The sequence below is a fragment of the Mytilus galloprovincialis genome, chromosome 7 (genome assembly GCF_965363235.1).
Source record: "Mytilus galloprovincialis chromosome 7, xbMytGall1.hap1.1, whole genome shotgun sequence".
Lineage (NCBI taxonomy): Eukaryota > Metazoa > Mollusca > Bivalvia > Mytilida > Mytilidae > Mytilus > Mytilus galloprovincialis.
The window spans coordinates 89122117-89143999 of NC_134844.1; the positions used below are offsets into that span (position 1 = coordinate 89122117).

General features: G+C 32.7%; 1 protein-coding gene and 1 long non-coding RNA gene across 2 annotated transcripts; one reads left to right on the top strand and one right to left on the bottom strand.

Annotated features, from left to right (window-relative positions):
- Positions 1-3403: 3403 nt before the first annotated feature.
- LOC143083950 (uncharacterized) lies at positions 3404-5211 on the bottom strand. Its single transcript, XR_012980951.1, has 3 exons — positions 5108-5211; positions 3840-3955; positions 3404-3535 (listed from the first exon to the last, which is right to left on the bottom strand). It is a non-coding gene; the product is annotated as an uncharacterized LOC143083950 (long non-coding RNA).
- Positions 5212-6488: 1277 nt separating this feature from the next.
- On the top strand, positions 6489-20136 carry LOC143084308 (uncharacterized). Its single transcript, XM_076260720.1, has 6 exons — positions 6489-7209; positions 14394-14810; positions 15311-15399; positions 16775-16906; positions 17923-18042; positions 19129-20136. Exons 1-6 carry the CDS (start codon positions 7194-7196, stop codon positions 20134-20136), a joined length of 1782 nt encoding a protein of 593 aa, XP_076116835.1. The 5' UTR covers positions 6489-7193.
- The last annotated feature ends 1747 nt before the right edge of the window (positions 20137-21883 follow it).

Genomic DNA, 21883 nt, shown 5'->3' on the forward strand with positions numbered 1-21883 from the left:
TTTGCGATGAAATAATAATTACTGTTTTACGTCTTATTTTGTACTTCTTAAAAAGGGGGATGCTGATTGCGTAAGTCAAAATAAAAACACGTGTTATACTTGTAAAACTTTGTAACTGGACTATTAATTTATTTATTTAATCTGAATTATCATAAGCATTTGTAATTAAATAATTCGGCAAATGAATCGTCTATCTTCAGATAATATTCTCCTGTCTGCTTTGTTGATCTACCTGTACAAGCTCAGGTACAAGTGATTAGCGATCTTAATCCGGATATCCCTCAGGCGATAGAACTGGATTACACTATAAAGAAAGCCTGAAGGTTATGCAATTAAATGCATTTGATTATAATTGCTAAAAAAATGGCGTCAGGCTATAAAAAACGATCACAGTTTTGAACGATGGCGCAAGACATTTGAACGATGGTGCAAGTCATTTGACGATGGCGCAAGACATTTGAACGATGGCGGGGCGCCATCGTTAAACAGGTCATGGAGATCCCTGGCTAATAGTTCTTCCAACAGGGCTAGTGAAATCCTGCTAACAATAATCCCTGGGCTAGTGAGCTTTAACAAAATTTCTTAACCCCTGATACTCCAATCATGTGATAAGAATCACGAGAATACTAGGTTGCTTTATACAGTCAGGGGTACTACTTGTACAAGTGTATTTTATTTACTTTATTTATGTGTATATTTTTTTTTACTTCTTCAAGTAAATAAAATACACTTGTACAAGTAATACCCCTGACTGTTATACCCCAATCATGTGATAAGAATACTACATTTTTTAACCCCAATCATGTGATAAGAATTCTACGTTGTTTTATACCCCAATCATGTGATAAGAATACTACATTGTTTTATACCCCAATCATGTCAATCATGTGATCAGAATACTACGTTGATTTATACTCCAATCATGTGATAAGAATACTATGTTGTTTTAAACCCCAATCATGTGATAAGAATACTACCATTTCCATTTCTCATTCCCCATTTCCATTCTCAATTTTACGTTGTTTTATACCCCAATCATGTGATAAGAATACTACTTTGTTTTATACCCCTATGTTCTATTTTTAACCATGGCGGCCATCTTGGTTGGACACACTTTTAAAACTAGATACCCCAATGATGATAGGTACCAAGTTTTGCCAGACCCATCAAATTTCTGCCAGACCCATATTTTCACTCAAAAATCAAATGAAATTATGCTATTGAACAAACGTTAATTTTGATTTTGTTGATATTATTATTATTTTAAAATAACCTGTGATTCATAACAATTGTAGTTTATTGAATAATATACATTACATAATATTGATCTGATTAAAAGTTATTCTTCACAAGAGTACTTGGAAACAAGATAGTCATTGGTAGTTTCATTCTGTTCAAATTCAAAATCTTTTAACGGGTTTCGACCCACTTACAAATTTTATCGGCCATGACATATTTCCTGAACTTATCAACTATGCTTAATAGACCTCCTTCCTAGAGAGCGAATTTCTAAAACAAAAAACATGACGGAAATACGGAGAATTGTTCGGGGCGAGATGGACAAGGTACGAAAGACTAAATTACTGGGCGGAAATACTGGTTCCCGGAGTTAGAAAATGCGGGGGAACAGGACATTTACTTTTATTAAAGATGATCGCAATTTTATAAACAAATACTCTGCCAGGGCCGACGGGGATTTCAGTTTTGGCGGACCCAAGCAGACTTAAATATTGCCGGCCATCAGGTCCTGCACAGCTACGAGTTTTGCCGGACCTGCATAAATTCTGCCCCTTAGGTCCGACAATTAGTTGCATCTCTGATTACTAGTAGAAAAGTCCCTAGAGTGTTTAAATTTTCGTGTTTGTAAACACAAATAAAAGATTTTTAGGCGGAACGAATTTATAGGGTCGGTCTGTAAAGGGCAAACAAACAATATTTTAATTTAAGCCTATAGGCCCTTGGGGAAACGACTCAGCTAAAAAATTTAATTTTTTGCTCCATGCCTAAACCAAGAGCCTAGCTATGTGCATACTGAAAGTAGCAAAGTATAGACCCCTGGCTTGACATCACACCAATCCAATTGGAACGATGGTTCAAAATAAATGCATGAGGCTATCAGGAAGCCTATGAGGCTATCATTCCTAGAGGCTATCATGCCTATGAGGCTATGAGGAAGCCTATAATGAGACAATGAGGAAGCCTATAGGAGGCTATGAGGAAGCCTAGTAGTGTTGATGTTGAATTGGTGTTGGAATGAATTTGTATGAAATTTGACAGTTTATCCCCAGAAATTCTTGGGGGATGAGTGAAATTTTTGAAACAACCAGTGATAAAATTTCATAAATGAAATCTATAAACCGTGCTGAGATTGATTCCCCTGTCATGGCAATATTGAAGGCGAAAGGAGGGGTCGGTGGGAGGCAAGTTTTTAGCTAAAACACTATTAGAGCCAATATTATTCTTATAACTGCTTAATCTGCATTTAAATAAATGAATACTCAAGGCAGCATACACAGGTTTTTAATACACAACTTCTTAATGGGATACTCCTAAGTGGGAGGAGTTAAAACTGCATCCCAGCAGGCACAACAACGTTGAATCAACATTGAATACACGTCAGATTTCAACGTTGAATCAATGTTGAAAAGTAGTGTTGGATTGAAAATTGATATGACGTTGAAAATACAACGTTGATTCAACGTCAGCGTCCAACGTTGAAATTAGGTTGAATATTGGTCTAAATTTGGTGGAGGTATGTTGAAAACAAGTCGATTTCAGGTTGAAATGTGGTCAATGTAGGTTGAAAACAAGTCGAATGTTGGTTGATTTGTGGTTGTTGCGTGTTAAAATCAGGTCGAATGTTGGTTGAACTGTGGTCAGAGTATGTTGAAATCCGGTCGAATTTCGGTTGAACTGTGGTCAGTGTATGTTTAAATAAGGTCGAATGTTGGTTGAACTGTGGTCAGTGTATGCTGATAACATGTCGAATGTTGGTTGAACTGTGGTCAGTGTATGTTGAAAATAGGTGGGAATTGTGGCCAGGTAGACTGTTAATACGGTAAATGTTGAGAATATGATGTTGAACACTGGTTGAATTGAGGTTTGTTAACAGCTGAAATCGTTACCCTTTATTATATCCATAAATGCCATTTAATGTGTAGTAAAAGTTTCGCAAAAGTATATGTTCTATTAAGTTGGATAGTCATGTGTTGGTGAGTGGTGTACATGTAGTATGTTGTTCAGTTAGCATACATTTTTGTGCCTTCATTTTTATTGATAGAAATTGTACATGTTGTACCTTCATCTATTCTGTTCACACTAAAAAAAATATTTGTTACATAAAACAGTAATTATACAACAAGTTGCCCACTTATGCATCTCACAATTTCAAACAAACACAATCTGAATACTTAATTTTATTTTGAAAAATAAGTCCTTCTGCTAGGTATATTCCCAGATATTTCAGAGACATATTCTAGGCATCTTGCACTGTTGTTCCATATTGTAGTCTTCATTGAACATTCGTTTACAGCATCTACAACAGAAAAAAAACCATATTGTATTAACATAACTTGGCTAATTTTGTAAAGAACACTAGTGTCATATGTGAACAAATAATCACTGCAATGCTATTATTTTATTTTCTTTTAATATCCATTGAGAGGTACCATGTACTTTTAAACATGAGTTCAGATAGAAAATAATTTATAATTTTAATATAAAAGAAAACCCTATAGATTTTAGTAGACAAAGATCCTAGAGCACATTTAAAAGGAATTGTGACAAAATGTCGCACACTTTTAATGTGGAAAAACAATGAAATATATTTTAATACTCACCTCTTATTATTTCAATCTAGTTGGAATCACCAAAGGCATGTTTATTCTTTATACCCGTTTTGTATTTGTAATTTCCGACAGAGGTTTATTGGTTAGACATCTCATTGGTTAGACATCTACAAAAAAGAAATATTATAAATATTATAATTGCAGCATTTCCAAACTGTCAAATCCCTCTTTTACTTGAAAATAAAAGTTTCATATGTGCGAAACGCTTACAAAATTTGTGTAAAATTCCAAATGAATATATTATTCACATAAAATTAATTATATTGATATATGTCATACGTTACATCTAAATTCTTTATCAAAAGATATTTCGGCATGGACTTGATAAACGCAAGAAGCTATTGTTTAACTTTGAACCTGTGTTTACATTTTTCTTCAAATTGCAATAAATTCTGATCTTTCGTGATACGTCATATTTAATCTTACATGTATATCATCATGGATTAAGCTTAGATATTAAAAGTAAATTATACTATAGGAATATTTTTATTACCTTGAATTTTTTGTGCTGTAATAATTCACTATGGTTAATTGATAAAGCATCTTTTTAGACGTTATCATATAAACCACTTAAAAATTGGTTAGATCATTGTGTATTAATTTGTTATGGTCACACATGTTTCTTATCTGCGGTATTTCTTCATTAATAAATCCTAGGAATACATGCTGTGAGTGACATCTATTCTGACCCAGAGAAAAGAATTTGTTTGTTTTAAATGTGTAGCAAGGTCAAGAATGCCATGTGTTGTAAATCTTTGACTTTTAATTATATCAACACATAAAGCATGCAAAAGAACTAGTATGCGATCACATTTGTGAACTTCAATTGATTACTTTTATTTGCCAGACGAATAAATTCTTTAATTCTATCCAAAGTTCCATGATATTTTATGACTCCACCCTCCCAATATCTGCAATAATTCTTTGCCAAAGTATTACCGCTTTTCAACGCTTTAAATTACCAAATCATTGTTAATTAAAACACACATACTCCCCCGTTTTCAAGTCTTTACATACTAGTTTGCCTCAACCAATAAATGTACAAATATATCTTAAGGTCAACTTTGTTGTTCCTCCGAGATTTAAAAACATTGTGTGTATTTTATCTAATGGAATATAACAACTACGTGTATAATTGTACATTATATCTGAGCTGCCTAAATCACTTTACTCATAAAATTACAGCTATAGAGTATTGTTAACATTAAATTTTCATATCACTATTATTAAATCAAACAATAAATGAAAAATATACTTACTTTGCACTGCATATAGCAACTGTTCACTTGACAACTGACTTGATGTGGTGATCAAAATTGGCGCAAATAAATTCGAAATGTTTGCCTCATACGCATGCGCAATTTAGAAAAAAGATATATCCGTTTCGAGAAATTCTCATATTTGTATTTTTAAAGATTAATTTATATATGCAACAGTAATCATTGAATTTATTAAAAACCATCAGTTCACCAGTATAATAAAGATTGATTATTTCAGCAAAAAGGACTATACAAAGTTTGTTCAAACGCATCTTGACTGAAATCTTGGTCGACACTTAAAGTCATCAACCTTAATTTAACCTTTTATCAACGTTATATTTTCAACCAATTAAAGCATTGAAAGCATCAACTCAAATTCAATGTTGAATCAACGTTGACAGTTCAACGTTGAAATTGTTAACCACAAATCAACGTTGATTCAACAACGTATTTTAAACGTTGATAGGATTGACGTTGTTACAACGTTGATTTTACGTTGATCAACGCAACAACCATATTTCAACATATTTTCAACGTTGATTCAACGTTGTGTGCCTGCTGGGTAATATTCAAAATAATAACCAAAAACAGTAAAATTTCCTTAAAATTACCAATTTAGGGGCAGCAACCAAACAACTAGTTGTCCAATTCATCTTGACCTGATAAACAATTTTACCCCATGTCAGATTTGCTCTTAATGCTTTGATTTTTGAGTTATTTATAAGCCAAAAACTCTATTTTACCCCTATGTTCTATTTCTAGCCATGGCGGCCATCTTGGTTGGTTGGCCGGGTCACCGGACAACTTTTTTAAACTAGATACCCCAATGATGATTGTGGTCAAGTTTGATTTAATTTGGCCCAGTAGTTTCAGAGGAGAAAATTTTTGTAAACGACGGACGACGACGGAAGCGGGACTCAAAGTGATTGGAAAAGCTCACTTGGCCCTTGGGGCCAGGTGAGCTAAAAAAGGTAGGACTTTGTAACTACGTAAAAATTTCTAACCAGCAATGAAATTTCTTGTCAAAATTGGGTGTCAAAGTTCCCCCCCAAAATTTGCTCTCAGACTCCAGACGTAAAAAATGACTTCAGCGTTATGACGTCGTAGAAAGGCGTCCCAGAAAAAAAATGAAATAGCCTAGCCAGAAGTCATAGGGGTCTCATTATGGGGTTCCGATCCTGGATCCCACATTGTTTTGTCAGATTCCTGTATCCCGCTTACACTGTACGTAAGCAATTCTTATTTTGTTGTCATTTCCCGGGTCCCGCTAGACTTCATTTCCCATTTTCACAACACAATAGTTTGACTTTCAGGTGTCAGGCTTACAAAAAATAGACAATCCCACGTCATGCTTAGACCCCAATGAGACCCACGTCTTAAGAGGCTGGGACATGAATCATTGAGCTTTTCAGCAAAAAAATGGAAAATAGAAAAAAATAGAATTTCTTCAAATGGTGATATTTTCATGCATCCATCGTGTATAAGGCAAAAAAAAATGTTTTGTTGTTGAAATCCGTTTTTATTGTTTGTATTAGGACCCTTATACCTGGGACCCATATATAACCAATGACTGTTTTGTACTTTGACATATTATACACATTTTACAACGTAATAAACGCTTAAAAATTAAAGAAAATGTTTATACTTAAGTAAAAAGTTAATAAATCAAGGAAAAATTATAGAAATAATAATTATAACATTTTGTAAAAGGATATTTGAGTGGTTTGTGTAATATATTGCCCCTTTTGATCGATAAATTTAATTAATGTTCAACATTCATTTTTTCAAAAGCGCAACATATTATCATTGAAGTTATACATTTAACAACAAGCAGACATGCTAGTTGAAAAATAAATAAAAGAAAATCGGGTAGCAAATGACTAAAAGGACAGTTACGGAAAGCTGAAAATTTGAATGAAATGCAGTTGGAACATGTTTTGATTATCTCCCCTGACAACTGAGATACTCGATTATCTCCCTTACACACTTCCTGTACAGCAGACAACAACATTGATTTGAGGATTGCAGACGATTTACAAGATTTTTGCAGCAATTAGATACTGTACATACAATATGAACAACAATTATGACACAACAATCAGGTAATTTGAAAAATATTAACCACCACACTGCAACCATTCAGTTTTCTAGGTACAAATAAAAAATATGAGCACTGTCCAAATCAAAAGCTGTTTTGCCATAAAATTTCTGGATATATACTGCCTTACTGGGTTGACTGGAGGATAAAAATTACTTTTCAATTTCCATAGAGATAAAGATAGTACAGTAAGTTCCCAACCATAAATTGTCCTGTCATTTTCAACTGAAATTGACATTCTTGAAAAAAATATTGCAAATACAAAAATGTTACTTCAAGTCAAGACCACAGGCACTTGTTTCTATCCATAGAATATATAAATATGGATAGTCTACCTTCCTGTGGTCATGACCCAGTTCTATAAAATAATTACCAACAGATGTAGAATTTTTTTAAGTTTTCTTATTCATTTGGCCATTAATTTAGTCAGACTCGTTTACATTTTCTCGCAATATGAGTACAAATGCAGGGCAGAATTTTTCTGGATGTGTATAATATCACTTTTGCTTTCAAGCAGTTTTTTTGGTTTTTTTTGATGTGCAACTATTCATTTCAGTGGCTGATCCAGGAACTTTCATAAGAGGGGGCCCACTGACTGACTAAAAGGGGGCCACTCCAGTCATGCTTCAATGATTCGCTATATTATTATATTTAATCAGCCAATTTTTTTCCTCAATAGGGGGCCTGGGCCCCTGAAAAACCCTCCAAATCTGCTTTCCCATTTTCAACCCCTTATACAACTTAATCCAGAGTTTTCCTGTAGTATCTATAGAGAAAAGATTAATAACATTATTTATTTTTTCCTGAGCCGGGCTGAGTTACTTATTTTCAGCTTTTTCCAGGACAAGTCATTATGCCCCACCTACGATAGTAGAGGGGCATTATGTTTTCTGGTTTGTGCGTCCGTTCGTCCGTCCGTCTGTCCCACCTCAGGTTAAAGTTTTTGGTCAAGGTAGTTTTTGATGAAGTTGAAGTCCAATCGACTTCAAACTTGGTACAAATGTTCCCTGTGATATGATCTTTCTAATTTTAATGCCAAATTAGAGATTTTACTCCAATTTCACGGTCCAATGAACATAGAAAATGAGAGTGCGAGTGGGGCATTCCTGTACTGAGGACACTTTCTTGTTTTAATAATTTCTGTCCCCTCTCTCTCCTTCCCCCTAGAATATCAAATGTTTGTCCCTTTACAAAGCATTAACAAATACTTTAAGAGACACTAACGGTGTTATTGTACATGTTGTATGTAACAGGTACTGCAATCCCACTTGGAGTGTACATGGTGTACATGTATATTCAGTTTGCAGTCTTTAAACATTGTCTTCATTTGTGGACACGGCATAAAACACATACTACAATACATGTATACTGTTTAATAAAGTATTCATATTTGGCAATTTTTAATTTAAAACACAACACATGCCTATAAAAAATCATCCATAATTTGGCCATTTTTATAAATATAAAACACAACACACGTTGATATATATATATATCTAATATTTGAACATGTTGAATATTATATATATAGTTTCAACAGAGGCAGAAATTTCAAATCAAAGTGTAAACTATACACTGGCAATATAAGCTGTGTGCGTACGTTCCTGTAGGGTTGGCATCATGCAAGTTATTATTTAGAACTGAAACGGAAAAGTTAATTCCTTAAAAGGGCTGGACTGCAGTTGAAAGGGTCCTCGGCATTTTATACTTCTACTGAAAAAAAATGTGATATATATGTTGTTATCATGTTCAATAGGAACAATATTTCCCCTTGAAACATGTCACCTACAGACCCATCAAACTCAAAGTGTTCTTGCAATGGTTTATTATATGTTCAGTGTGCGTCACAATTTCTACAGTCCTGAGCCAACATGTTTAAATCACATCCTTTAATAATATATTAAATCAAAAGTTGCTGCATATTTATACATACCGCATATATATTCAAAAGGATATGTAAACATAAAATATCAGTTAAACCTAAATTTGACTGTGTCCATCAGATATACAAATGTAAAATGCAATAGTCAATCATGTAAAAAAAACAACATTTAATTTGATGGTGCAGTGCATGGTTAGCATGCTAGTCATGCATTCGGGAAATCTATGGAATATTTTATTAGGGTCAAATTATGAACTTTAAAATTTTAATTTGTTTTGGACGCAAAATTATTAAGTAAAAAAAAGTATACCAATTTTTATTTAAAAGTTTAAATGGAGCATATTTGAAATTGAGAATGGAAATGGGGAATGTGTCATAGAGACAACAACCTGACCATAGAAAAAACAACAGCGGAAGGTCTCCAACAGGTCTTCAATGTAGCGAGAAATTCAAATTCCTGCACCCAGAGGCATCCTTTGGCTGGCCCCTAAACAAAAATATACTAGTTCAGTGATATTAAATGAACGCCATACTAATTTCCAAATTGTACACAAGAAACTAAAATTAAAATAATACAAGACTAACAAAGGCCAGAGGCTCCTGACTTGGGACAGGCGCAAAAAATATTGACTTGAATATTTAGATAAACAGTAAACAATTTTTGTTTTGAAGGTCTGTGTAAATTCATCGTTTAGCTCCACCCAAGTCGCAATGTATAAAAAGGAAACAATTATAGATCGGCCTTTGACACTGAGAATTAGCTCACACCAAAAAGCGTGCTATATGAGGATCCCTAAATGACCAGTGGAACACAATTCAAACCAGAAAATCAACGGTCTAATCTTTTTACAAAACATTTATTTGAATTCTTTCCTTAATCAAAAAATCTTCTGTTCCTACCTACCAATCCTTTAGTTGTATTTCAAGAAGGTGAAGTTATTAAAATTGTTTTTGAAAGTGTTATTTAATGTTGTATTTGAAAACGTCAGACCAAAGCACAACAGCAACACCATTGCACTATGCTTCCCCATCACACCTCTGAGTCCTACATGTATAAAAAAGAAGATGTGGTATGATTGCCAATGAGACATTACTTTCTTTAAGAGACCAAAATGAAATAGAAATTACAATAACAGGTAACCATAGGGTCTTCAACAATGAGCAAAGCACATACCACGTAGTGACTAGTCAGTTATATAAGGCCCCTATATGACAATGTAAAACAATTCAAACGAGACAACTAATGGCCTTATATTTATATAAAAAAATGAGCGAAAAACAAATATGTAACACATAAACAAACAACAACCACTGAATTAATGGCTCTTGACTTGGTACAGGCGCATACATACAAAAAGGGGGAGGGGCAGCTATTCAATATAACTTCAACTTTGAATTTGATGCTTGAATTTCCAGAAAAAGGTTCGATTTTGGACATTCTTGCTTAAATTTCCCAATTTTAAAGTTTTGGCTCTAACAAGTCCAGTTCAATGTTAGAGTTTTGTGCAAATAAGAGTCACTGAATATCTGGCATAATATCATTTTCTTTTCCTGAATATGCATTTAATTAACCTGCCACTGTACCGTTTTTAAACAATTATCCATCCAATAACTTAAAAATATGGTCATGGGAATTATTTTATTTTTTGTATGTTATTTATGATAATAGACCTTTTACAGTCATTTCAATTTTGAGGTCAGAAATATTTTTTTGGTTTTGGAAAATAAATTAAACTTTTGATATAAGGCCTAAAACAAAATATTGTTTGTTTCCCCAATCCCTACCGACCCTTCAAAAGTGATCCTACTCATGAAATTTTATTGTCAAAAATAACCTGTACGAAAAAATCCAGGCGTCTTTTACACGGATTCCAGGCGGATATTTTAGAGGGAATCCGTTTAAAGTCCACTTTTACACGAAGAATCTTTCTTACATGGATTCCAGGCGGGTTACGGGCGGAATAGAGCCGAAATATGCAAATTTATCCGCCTGTCTTAGGAGGAAAAATTTCCGTCTAATTAAAAGGAAAAATGTTTTTCTCAAAAATATATCCGCCTAAAGAGACGGAAAATATATCCGCCTAAAGAGACGGAAAATATATCCGCCTAATGAAACGGAAAATATATCCACCTTCGAAAAAAAAATCCGCCTTAGAATATGAAAAAAAATCTGCCTTAAGAATATGAAAAAATTCTGTCTTCAATGAAAGAATTTTTTCATTCCAAAGATCCAGGTTTTTCCCACTGTCATGCCTTCTTGCGAAGAAAAACTAGGCCTTCATACAATAAAATGCAAAAAATGTTATCAAACTTGATCGAATTTATTTAAGCAACTACAAATTACTATACATGTATGTATAATTTTGACATTTTTAGTTCTTCACAATTTCTTCATTTTCAGTTATTAGTCATATTTTTAAGGTTTTTTCAGTGTTCTTTGAATATAAACCATTATCACAAGTTCCTGAATTTATTTCGTGCATAACTGATTTGCTCTGTAACAGCATCATTGATATGACCATCTTGCATGGATCTGTTGTGTTTTGTGTAACAAGCAGTAACATAACCTGAAAAAAAGAGGACATAAATTAAAATTACCATGCATTATTGGTTTAACTAAAAGGAATTTGACAAATTTCTCTATGTTATACAGGTAAATTGTGAGCTGCCTAAGTAGGTGGGGTTTTCCTTCATTTTGACATATTGACTTGAATTTACTATTTTTACCATATATCATTCAATATACATTGTACAACAGAAACATCTAAAACTTGAAATTATAAGATTAAACTATGAAAAATAAGATGTTAAGCATGTTTTAAAGAGTAATTATATTTAAGAAAAAAATCCTTGTAAAATCAAGGGCAGATAATTATAATGAATTTAGTATGACCTGTTTTGGGGATTTTCTCAATAAAATAAGACCTGTGGGCTGTAACCCCTGTTTTCAATTTGCTAATTTTAAAGATATATATCATGTTTATATCAAAAAAATATTACAGATGGTTTTACAACTTTTGATTTTTTTCAAATTGTTTTAAAAGTCCAATATGTGCAAAAGTTACTTAAAAAGCATTCATAAGGATTTCTTTCATATAAAACTACTTACTCCAAGTCTGATTGAATGTGTCCATTCTTCAGTCCTATCAGAAAACAATTTCTTTTGTTTCACCATGAGTTCTGAAATATAAAAAAAAATTGTCTTATTACAATTAAACAAAATAATTATTACATAATTATACTGTGCATGAAGTGTATAGGTTATTCTTTACTTTGATTAGTACATGTAGTATTGGTCTTTTATTTTACTTTAACATCATAGGCCCGCATTTACATGTACAAAATGTTTGTCTTGCCATTTTAAAAATCTTAAATTTGATCCATAATCATGATAATTGAGTACATATGTACTAAATTTTAAAAGATAACACTTTATGATTTTTAGGAATAGATGTCTATTATATATATTTAATTATTACAGTCATACAACAGATCTCCAATTTTGCCAAAACTTAACTATTAAATAATATCATATAAAAGAGATTTTCTTAAAGATATAAGTCTTGTGTCATACACAAATACCACAGTAATTATGTACATGATGTAATTATGCAAAAATTGAATGGTCTTATATAGTTATTTTCTTGATCCTACATGGTACTTATATATATATATGTCACAAGTTATTTGAAGGAAATAGCAGCTTCATAATATTCAAAAAGGTTGAAATACTTATATTCATAATTTCAACTTACCAGAAGATTCAATCCAAAATATATGAAAACATCAATCTTCACAAATCCAATAGTCATGTCATCATAAGAATATATAAATCTGCACTTTTTAATGTTAATAGAATACTTTGGCTCTTTTTAGTCCACAACTCTACATCCATGGTAAAATTCATATTTTGGTCAAGATAAATATTTAAGACATCTTTTCTTGTAATGTCTGCAAGTTCATTTTTTGAATCTGACCTGAGTGTTGGGGTTATTTTTGGAGTTGTTTGATTCCTTGAAATGTTTCCCTAATCATACTATTAATTACCTAAATCTTAAATATTTGATTTATAATAATAAATAAATAATATTCACCAATTTTTATCTATTATTTTTATATTTTGGACTGTAGCAATTTAAGAGAAATGTACAAAGCAATGTGGTCTCCTTCATAAGGCCCCAACTCTTGAGTGTGTACATATCATTTCCTGTCCATTTCACAGAGGCAAATGGAAAACAGATGGGGGACCTACATAACATTTCTATCACTAACTGATAAGAAAGAGACTGCATGGAAATACTATTTGTGTATTATCATGATTATTACTTAATTAAATAGAGATACACTTAATAATTAATTGTACTTGAAAATAAATTAATTTAACCTGCAATTCCTATGTTGGAAAATTCAAAAACAAGTTATTGTTATCACTGTTAGTGAAATAAGTATTATAATTCTAGTCACTTTTTATATGTTTAAATGTAAATAAATAGCAACACATAACATAAAGTTATAAATTACCTAACAATGCTATCACAATTTAAATTTAATTGAATTTAATATGCCATCTTTATAAGACTCTTTAAATATAAAAATATTCAATATGTTAGATTTCAGGGGGGTACAAATACTGGCTTTATGGCCCAAATAATCACCATGCATGCACTCTCTCATCAGTAATGATACATTTTCATTTGAAAAAAAAATTAAAAGAACAATTCTGCCTCAAAAGTTAGAAAAAATTTCTAAGTACAATTCCCGCCTGATAAATTTGAACAAAATCTTTTAAGTCCAATTTCCTCCTAACAAACTTGAACAAATATACTAAGTCCAGCATTCCGTCTATGATATTTCTTTTACTAAAGAAATCCTGTTAACTCAACAGGAAAGTAGTAAATATTTCGCCTAAGGTCTTTGATACTTCAGGCGGATTTTTTTCAATATTCCATGTCCGCCTTAATTCCGTCTAAAAGTCTTAATTTTTAGGTGGATTCCGCCTGGGTTCCTGCTATTTTTAAGCGGAATCCTCCTAATATTCTCATACGGGAAGTCAAATATTATTTTATTCATTTCTGATTTTCGGGCCTGCAAGATCATCCAATAATATTCAGGCTTTTTGAAAAAAAATAAAAAATTTTACCTACCTACCTACCTACCCACACCTGGCTTGGCAGGGTCAGGATTGGGAAAACAAACAATAAATTGATTTAGGCCTAAGACATGTGTTAGATATGTTTGCTGTAAAAGCGATATTTCACTATTGATTTTTTCTAACTTTATTGTTAAATGATTCTATTTTTTTGCAGGTGGAAATCCTTTATGCTGTAGCTTTGGAGAATTTACTAGTGTAAATAATATATTTTGTGAGTCAAATGCTAAAGCTGATTGTAACAAAGTTCTACCTCTTATATCATGCAACAAATCCATTGAATCTCACTGCAGACGTTTTCATATAAACTTTAAAGATGTCAATAGTGAAGCTGACTTATTAAAATATCGTGGAGGATTGTTTGATATACCAACAGAGCAATGCACAATTTGTCCAAACCATAGGTACAGATTAGGCTTAGGATGGAGAAGCAGTCAATTATGCATGCTGAAATATTGTTCAAGGGGAAAGGAAACACAAAAAAGAAAGAAACCTCTTTTGAAAGGAACTATTGCTTTGTGTCAGTCCCTTTATCTGTGGAAACAAAGACACCAGTTAATACAGATTGGATCAGGTAGCAATCTATTTTAAAAGAATAAGTCCAATGAACCAATATTCAAACTATGAATAACAAACCTTTGAACCTCCTCATGGGGTTATTGATTAAAAATGTGATTATTTTGCCATTTGTTACTGATTATTTGATTACTAAACCAAATTTTACATGATTTTTTGATTACAGACTCTTGAGTTTAAAGAAATAGTTAATGATGAATGTGATTATGGGAACCCCCCCCCCCCCCCCATGTGGGGCCTCACTTTTCACTCTGTAATCATGTCAGGATTTACTTTCCCTGATAATACATTAAAACAACATCAATCAATCATATAAACCAAATAACTAGTTCTTCCAAATCCGAACAACATAATAAATTGTAACTACATGTAACCCATGCTGTACATTATTTGTATGTTTTTGACCTATCATGCTTTGAATGATTTTTAGTCATGAACAGTTATGACATCCTCCACTTCAATATAAAGTAAAGTTTTTTTTTTACATTTTGCTTACAGGGGTGTGTACTTTTTGTCGGAAAGAAATAGTGAAAGAATTAAAGGACCATGAAACAAAGGATACTAAAGATTATGAATGCCAGCTGAATGTAAGAATCAATTATAAAAATATAAAAAAGAAGATATGGTGTGATTGCCAATGACTCTTCAAAAGAGATCAAATGACACAGAAATTAACAACTAAAGGTCCCCATACAGTCTTTAACAATAAGCAAATAAAATTGAGAAAGGAAATGGTGAATATGTCAAAGCGACAACCACCCGACCATAGAGCAAACAACAGCCGAAGGCAACCAATGGGTCTTCAATGTAGCGAGAATTCCCGCACCCGTAGGTGTCCTTCAGCTGGCCCCTAAAATATGCATAATAGTACAGTGATAATGGACGTCATACTAAACTCCGAATTATACACAAGAAACTAAAATTTAAAATCATACAAGACTAACAAAGGCCAGAGGCTCCTGACTTGGGACAGGCGCAAAATTGCGGCGGGGTTAAACATGTTTATGAGATCTCAACCCTCCCCCTATACCTCTAGCCAATGTAGAAAAGTAAAAGAATAACAATACGCACATTAAAATTCAGTTCAAGAGAAGCCCATACTGCATAGTCAGCTGTAAAAGGCCCTGAAATGACAAATGTAAAACAATTAAAACGAGAAAACTAACGTCCTAATTAATCTACCAAAAACATTAACGAAAATTAAATATGTAACACAGCAAACAGCAACCACTGAATTTCAGGCTCCTGACTTGGGATATGCACATACATACATAATGTGGTGGGGTTAAATATGTTAGGTGGATCCCAACCCAACCCCTGACTTGAGACACAGGGGTGTAGCAGTACAACATAGGAACGAACTATAATAAATCAGTTGGAAAAAGCTTAACTCATCAGATGAATACAAATAGAAATAAATCTAAAAAAAAACACACAGTGGACGTGGCTGGGTACTTGTATATCCCAACAACAAAAAGAATTAGTACAGATCTGAGAGTACTCGCAGCAGTTACTGATCATGCCAGCTAGTTCAAGTTAAAATCACAAAAAAATTTCTGAAACCATTTACTGATTTTAAAGAAGCAAATCCCTTACAAATTGCTTTCAAATTATATATATAAACTAAATGTTTTCTATTCTTTACCAAATTATTATTATTGAGACTTCATCATAACAATTGATCTACAATCAAGCCACATCAGGAAATCCTTATATTGGCGGTGTTCAAACTCCAACTTGGCCAAAAGGCCAAAACGAAGAAGAAAAAAAAATTATGGATGAGCTGTCTAGTACAATACCTTCTAGTTTTGGTCCTTTTATCATGATATAAATATTGATAGGGTTACTGGGTATCCTCATTTTTATATGATTTCCAAAAACATAGTAGATTCAGTTATTTTCTATATATATACATATTTAAATGATGCAGCCAGATTAGAATTGATTGATTTTTTTTTCCAGAATGAAACTTGTATTGAAAGAGATCTAGAGACAAATATGGAGTTGCACAGTCAGTTTTACCTAGCAGATCAACTAGACTATCTTATGGAAGAATCACAATCAGTAGAAGAAAGTGAGAGATATGAAATTACAGTAAGTCAGCTGTTTATAATGTACATGTATATATCAAGTCATATTTGACAGAGCTTTTATGTTTTTATGCAACACTTGTTGATAAACAGGTAATATGCATAAGCCTTATCTGTCTGTACATTTGTATGTCATTCCCCAAATGATTTCCATTCTCTTACTTAAATTTTCCTCAAACAAAAATTATAGAACTTATACATAATGCTTATAACCTCAAAACATAGATCAAGTTCCAATTTGGTTGGTGTTACCTTTACCAATTCTTAATTGTATGCCTCTCAATGGTATTATATCTGAACGAGGGCATCATCTGTGTCACAGTCTCCATTTATTATATAAAGTGGGGTACAAAAGGTCAGCACCTGTTGTGAAACTTTCTATTTCAAATCTGATTGGTATGCCTCCGCCACTATGTTAATGGGGCATTATGTTTTACCCATGTCTGTCTGTATGTATATGTTCTTATGAATATCCAAAAATTGGCTTCCATTCTCTGACTTTAGTTTAAATTTGATTAATTATTTTGTCAACTTTGCTGTCATTTAAATTCTGGTATGGAAGTGTTGAGATTGTTTTGCAGAAAATTAAAAATGGCAAATATTTTGCATAGAGCTCATTAAAAAAAATAATATCTTATAGAATCTTTAATTTTTTAACTAGATTTTCAAAAAAAGATCATACAATTTATATTTTGGTTGTATGTATTGTATGGCACACAGGCAGGTTAGTTGGTAAGCCAGCAGCTCTGGTCCAGTGTCTATGTATAATGATAACCTTTGAACTGTTGCTTATTTTTTTTATAAAAGCTTTTTGAATTTAACATATTGTTACTGATGGAACAATGAAGGAAAAGTTTGATATTAGCAAATTCCACTGTCATGGTTATAGATTAAAAAATGGTGTGACACAAAAAAAGAAAAAACAAGACTGGTTTAATTACCCTCATTGTGTTATTCTTGTTTCTATTTGTTTTTAGTTTAAGAATAAAATAAAATAACAACAAATCTCTTTTTTTATAGAATGAAATGTATGTGAAAAACAAGCAGAAAGTGGAATACAGCAGTCCTGGTTACCTTGCAGAATTTAACAAATTTGTAGAAAATGAATCAGTAAAAGAAAGTGAGACAACTGAAATTACAGTAAGTTTAAAACTAAAACACATTGATATTGTTACATTATATTCAAGATAATATATGACTTATTTACTCTATCATCCGTTGTTAGTGATTTATATACTGCCTGCGTCAGTGTCTTCATCGGTGGAGTCGCAAAAACTTTTGTCACACTTTTCTCATCAACATAACATTGGGCACAATCTTTATATATGGCTTAAAGCTTTAACATTGTGTTATAGTGTGTGTATTTATTTCATTGCCTTTCAACTTCCTGTTGAAACTTGTCACTTCTTGGCAACATATGTTTTCCATGGAAATATAAAAAAAGAAAGATGTGGTATGATTGCCAATGAGACAATTATCCACAAAAGACCAAAATGACACAGACATTAACAACTATAGGTAGCCATACGGCCTTCAACAATGAGCAAAGCCCATAACGCATAGTCAACTATAAAAGGCCTCGATAAGACAATTTAAAACAATTCAAACGATAAAACTAAATTTTTATGAAAAAAAAGGAACGAGAAACAAATAAATGTAACACATAAACAAACGACAACCACTGAATTACAGGCTCCTGACTTGGGACAGGCACATACATAAATAATGTGGCGGGGTTAAACATGTTAGCTGGATCCCAACCTTCCCCTAGTACAACATACAACATAAGAACGAACTATAAAAGTCAGTTGAAAAAGGCTTAAATCATCAGATGGAAACTCACATCTAATGTTATTTTTAATCCTCCTTGCACTTTTGCGGGGACATAGAAATACTGGATGTCCAGTTTTGTAAGTGCTCCCAAAGGAGGAATTCCTGTGAGGTTTTTTGTATATAACTTATACTAGTACTAAAGGTTAATATCAGCAATATCTCCGACAAGTTCTAAAATGAACTTTTTTTTAAAAAGAGTTGCCTGCTTGGAAATATTAATATTATGGAAAATTACCTCGTTAACACTCTCATAGGTATAAATTCATTAAATGTGTATATTGGCTATACCTCGATCAAATTTTAAGTTCAGCACTAAATGTTATAATAAATAATAAATATTTATAATCAGTGCAAGATTTTTTATTAAATTTGATATAAACATATTCTTTGTAGGAATTTTCCCAGACAGATTTTACAGATGATGAATCTCAGGATAGTGTTTGGCGGCTTGACAGCCAAGAGTCTGTGCCTGAAAATGACTTAAAAAGAAAAGCCCTGGATTATTTTTTGACTGTTTGTGGTCTAGATCCAGTCAGCCAGCTACAGTGTAATTGGGAGGAAGCGTCTGAGCGCACTAGAAGAAATCACACAAATACAGCAACTTCAATCTTTCAAGAAGTTTTGAATGTTATTGCTCCTGGACAAGTGTCTTCTTTATCAAATGCTGTGCTACGAAGATTGTCTTCAACACAATCAGATGACAATAATATGCTTGAAGTTTTATCTGCTGCATATAACCAAGCCACAGATTGGGGAACACAAAGACAGATTTTATCTCTGTTTGGGGGAAATTACTCCTTGAAAGCAATTAAGGAATTTATTCCTGACTTGTCAAAATACAAGTACACCACAGCCAGAAAACATTCTTCAATGATTGGTACTGGACAACCTGTTAGTAAAACATCATATAGTCGAGAGGGTTTGACAGATGAGCAGATAAGCCATTTCATGGACTTCATTATGAGTCCATCCATAATGACAGATGCACCATATGGAGAGACACATCTCAAGATTTCATCAGGGGAAGTGTTTCATGTGCCAAAAATAATATTGAACAGTGTAAGAACCCGTGTTATTGAACAATATGAATCCTATTGTAAAGACACACATTTTGATGCCACAGCAAGTTCAAGATCCTATTTGAGAATAATGGAGGCAGTTGAACCAAACATTAGAAAGTGCATGAAGGGGTTGGACAACTATGCTGCTGATGGAGCCAAAGCATTTGAAGATCTAAAAAAAGTTGCAGAATTACTTGGAAAACTGGGGAAGGGAGCACTATGGCAAGAGTCTATCCAGAAATCCTTAACCTTGGGGAAGCAGTACCTCAAAATAGAATACAAGGTAATTAACTTATTATTTGTAAGAAATGTCATGTTGTGTACAGTCCCTGTAACGTAAAAGTTAACACTTTTTTCGTTCGGGAATCGTACGTACAGCGTTCGGTAATCGTTCGTATAGAGATCGGTCATCGTCCGTACATCGTTCGTATAGCGTCCGTACAACAATCGGTCAGCGTTCGTTCATCGTTCGTTCATCGTATGGTAAATGTCACCGTTGAGAGTTTTGTATAACGTATGCTTCATGGTATCGTTAATCGTTTTATTGGTCGTATGGTTTATGGTATCGTTTAGCGTTTAGCGTTTCGTTTATCGTATGGTATGTAATATCGTTTAGCGTTTCATCAATCGTATGGTATATCGTTTTGTTAAGCGTCTGATATACAAGTATGTTAGGGTTTTATTTCAGAAAGTTATTTCAATAAATATAGTTTTGAGTTAAAATGATTTAATATAAAAAGATGCGAGATAAAAAAAAACAATTATTAGTTTGGATTGGATTAAATCTCTAACTAATATCATTATGGAATATATATAAAACGAAAGGGAAACGTTTCCTCCCATCACATTTTGACATGAACAACAAGAGACCAAATACCGCGATATAAGTCTATATGTCTCTCTCTCTCCTCCGCCAAATATTTCTCTGATCCAAATACTTCCTTGACACAATAAATTATATATAATGTTATATAAATGAGGCTTTATATGAAGTAAACGTTTTATATCTAAATGTAAATGTATTAGAAAAAAAGACAACACATCCATGTTATTTGTTCTCCTCAATGTCAGAGTCTGATATATACCGAAAACTGCCAGGGATATATAAAAATTCGTTGAGGATATCTATGGAACCAGCGTCGCTTGTGATTCCTGCTGTCGGTGTTAAAACTGGTTTTTTTTAACTGTTAAAAGTGCTTAAGTCCATGTATGAGTAAAATACAGAATTAAAAAATAACTCTACCTTTTTCATATTTCTTTATCATAGAGGTAAGCTTCTGGCCAAGTTTCACTTATTCTGTCGCAAATCATTTACCTTAAATAACCAATCAATTGTATTCTAAAAGAAGTTGAATTGTTCTTTGTACGGATACATGAAATATTTGTCACTGGGCGTTATGTTTGCAATCGATGATCAAATACAAATCTACAGTATTTACATGAAAGAGACTAAATTATATATTTTTGTATTATTATTTTACACATATTTGAAGGATCGAAATAATCAGTTCTACAAATGGATGTTATTTAAAGACTTGAAATTTTACAATTATCACATGCATCTATGAAATTTTTTATCGACGCACCAAACTTTTCCCTTTCATCGTGCATAGCTCATTTTCCGATTCGCTTAAGGTTTCTAACGATCTTCTTACTTGTTCATTACATTCTAAAATTAAAATCCTACACAAATTGCAAAAACTTTTATTCTCCGGCTAGATTGCGTAAAAGATAAATACTGTTTCGTTTGTGTACACACAATGTTTTGAAGGTCGATATCCAGTTTCGATAAAAAAAAGAATTAATTTGCGCCACAACTTAATTACGCCAATTCTTTTTTTGCATCACTTTATTGTAAAAACTGCAGCATTCATTTGCGCCAATAAAACAATCATTTAATTGCGCAAATACTATATACTTGTTTTCCAATGTTTGTTCTTAGTGCACCGAGGAGGTCCTTTCCGGTATTTAAAAGTACAAGAAGAAATACCGCAAAGCGCCTCCTTAGTGCATGCACTTAGAACAAAATAGTGCATTAAGGACCTGATGGAATGATATAATTGACACAAAAAACATGGCATACAGAA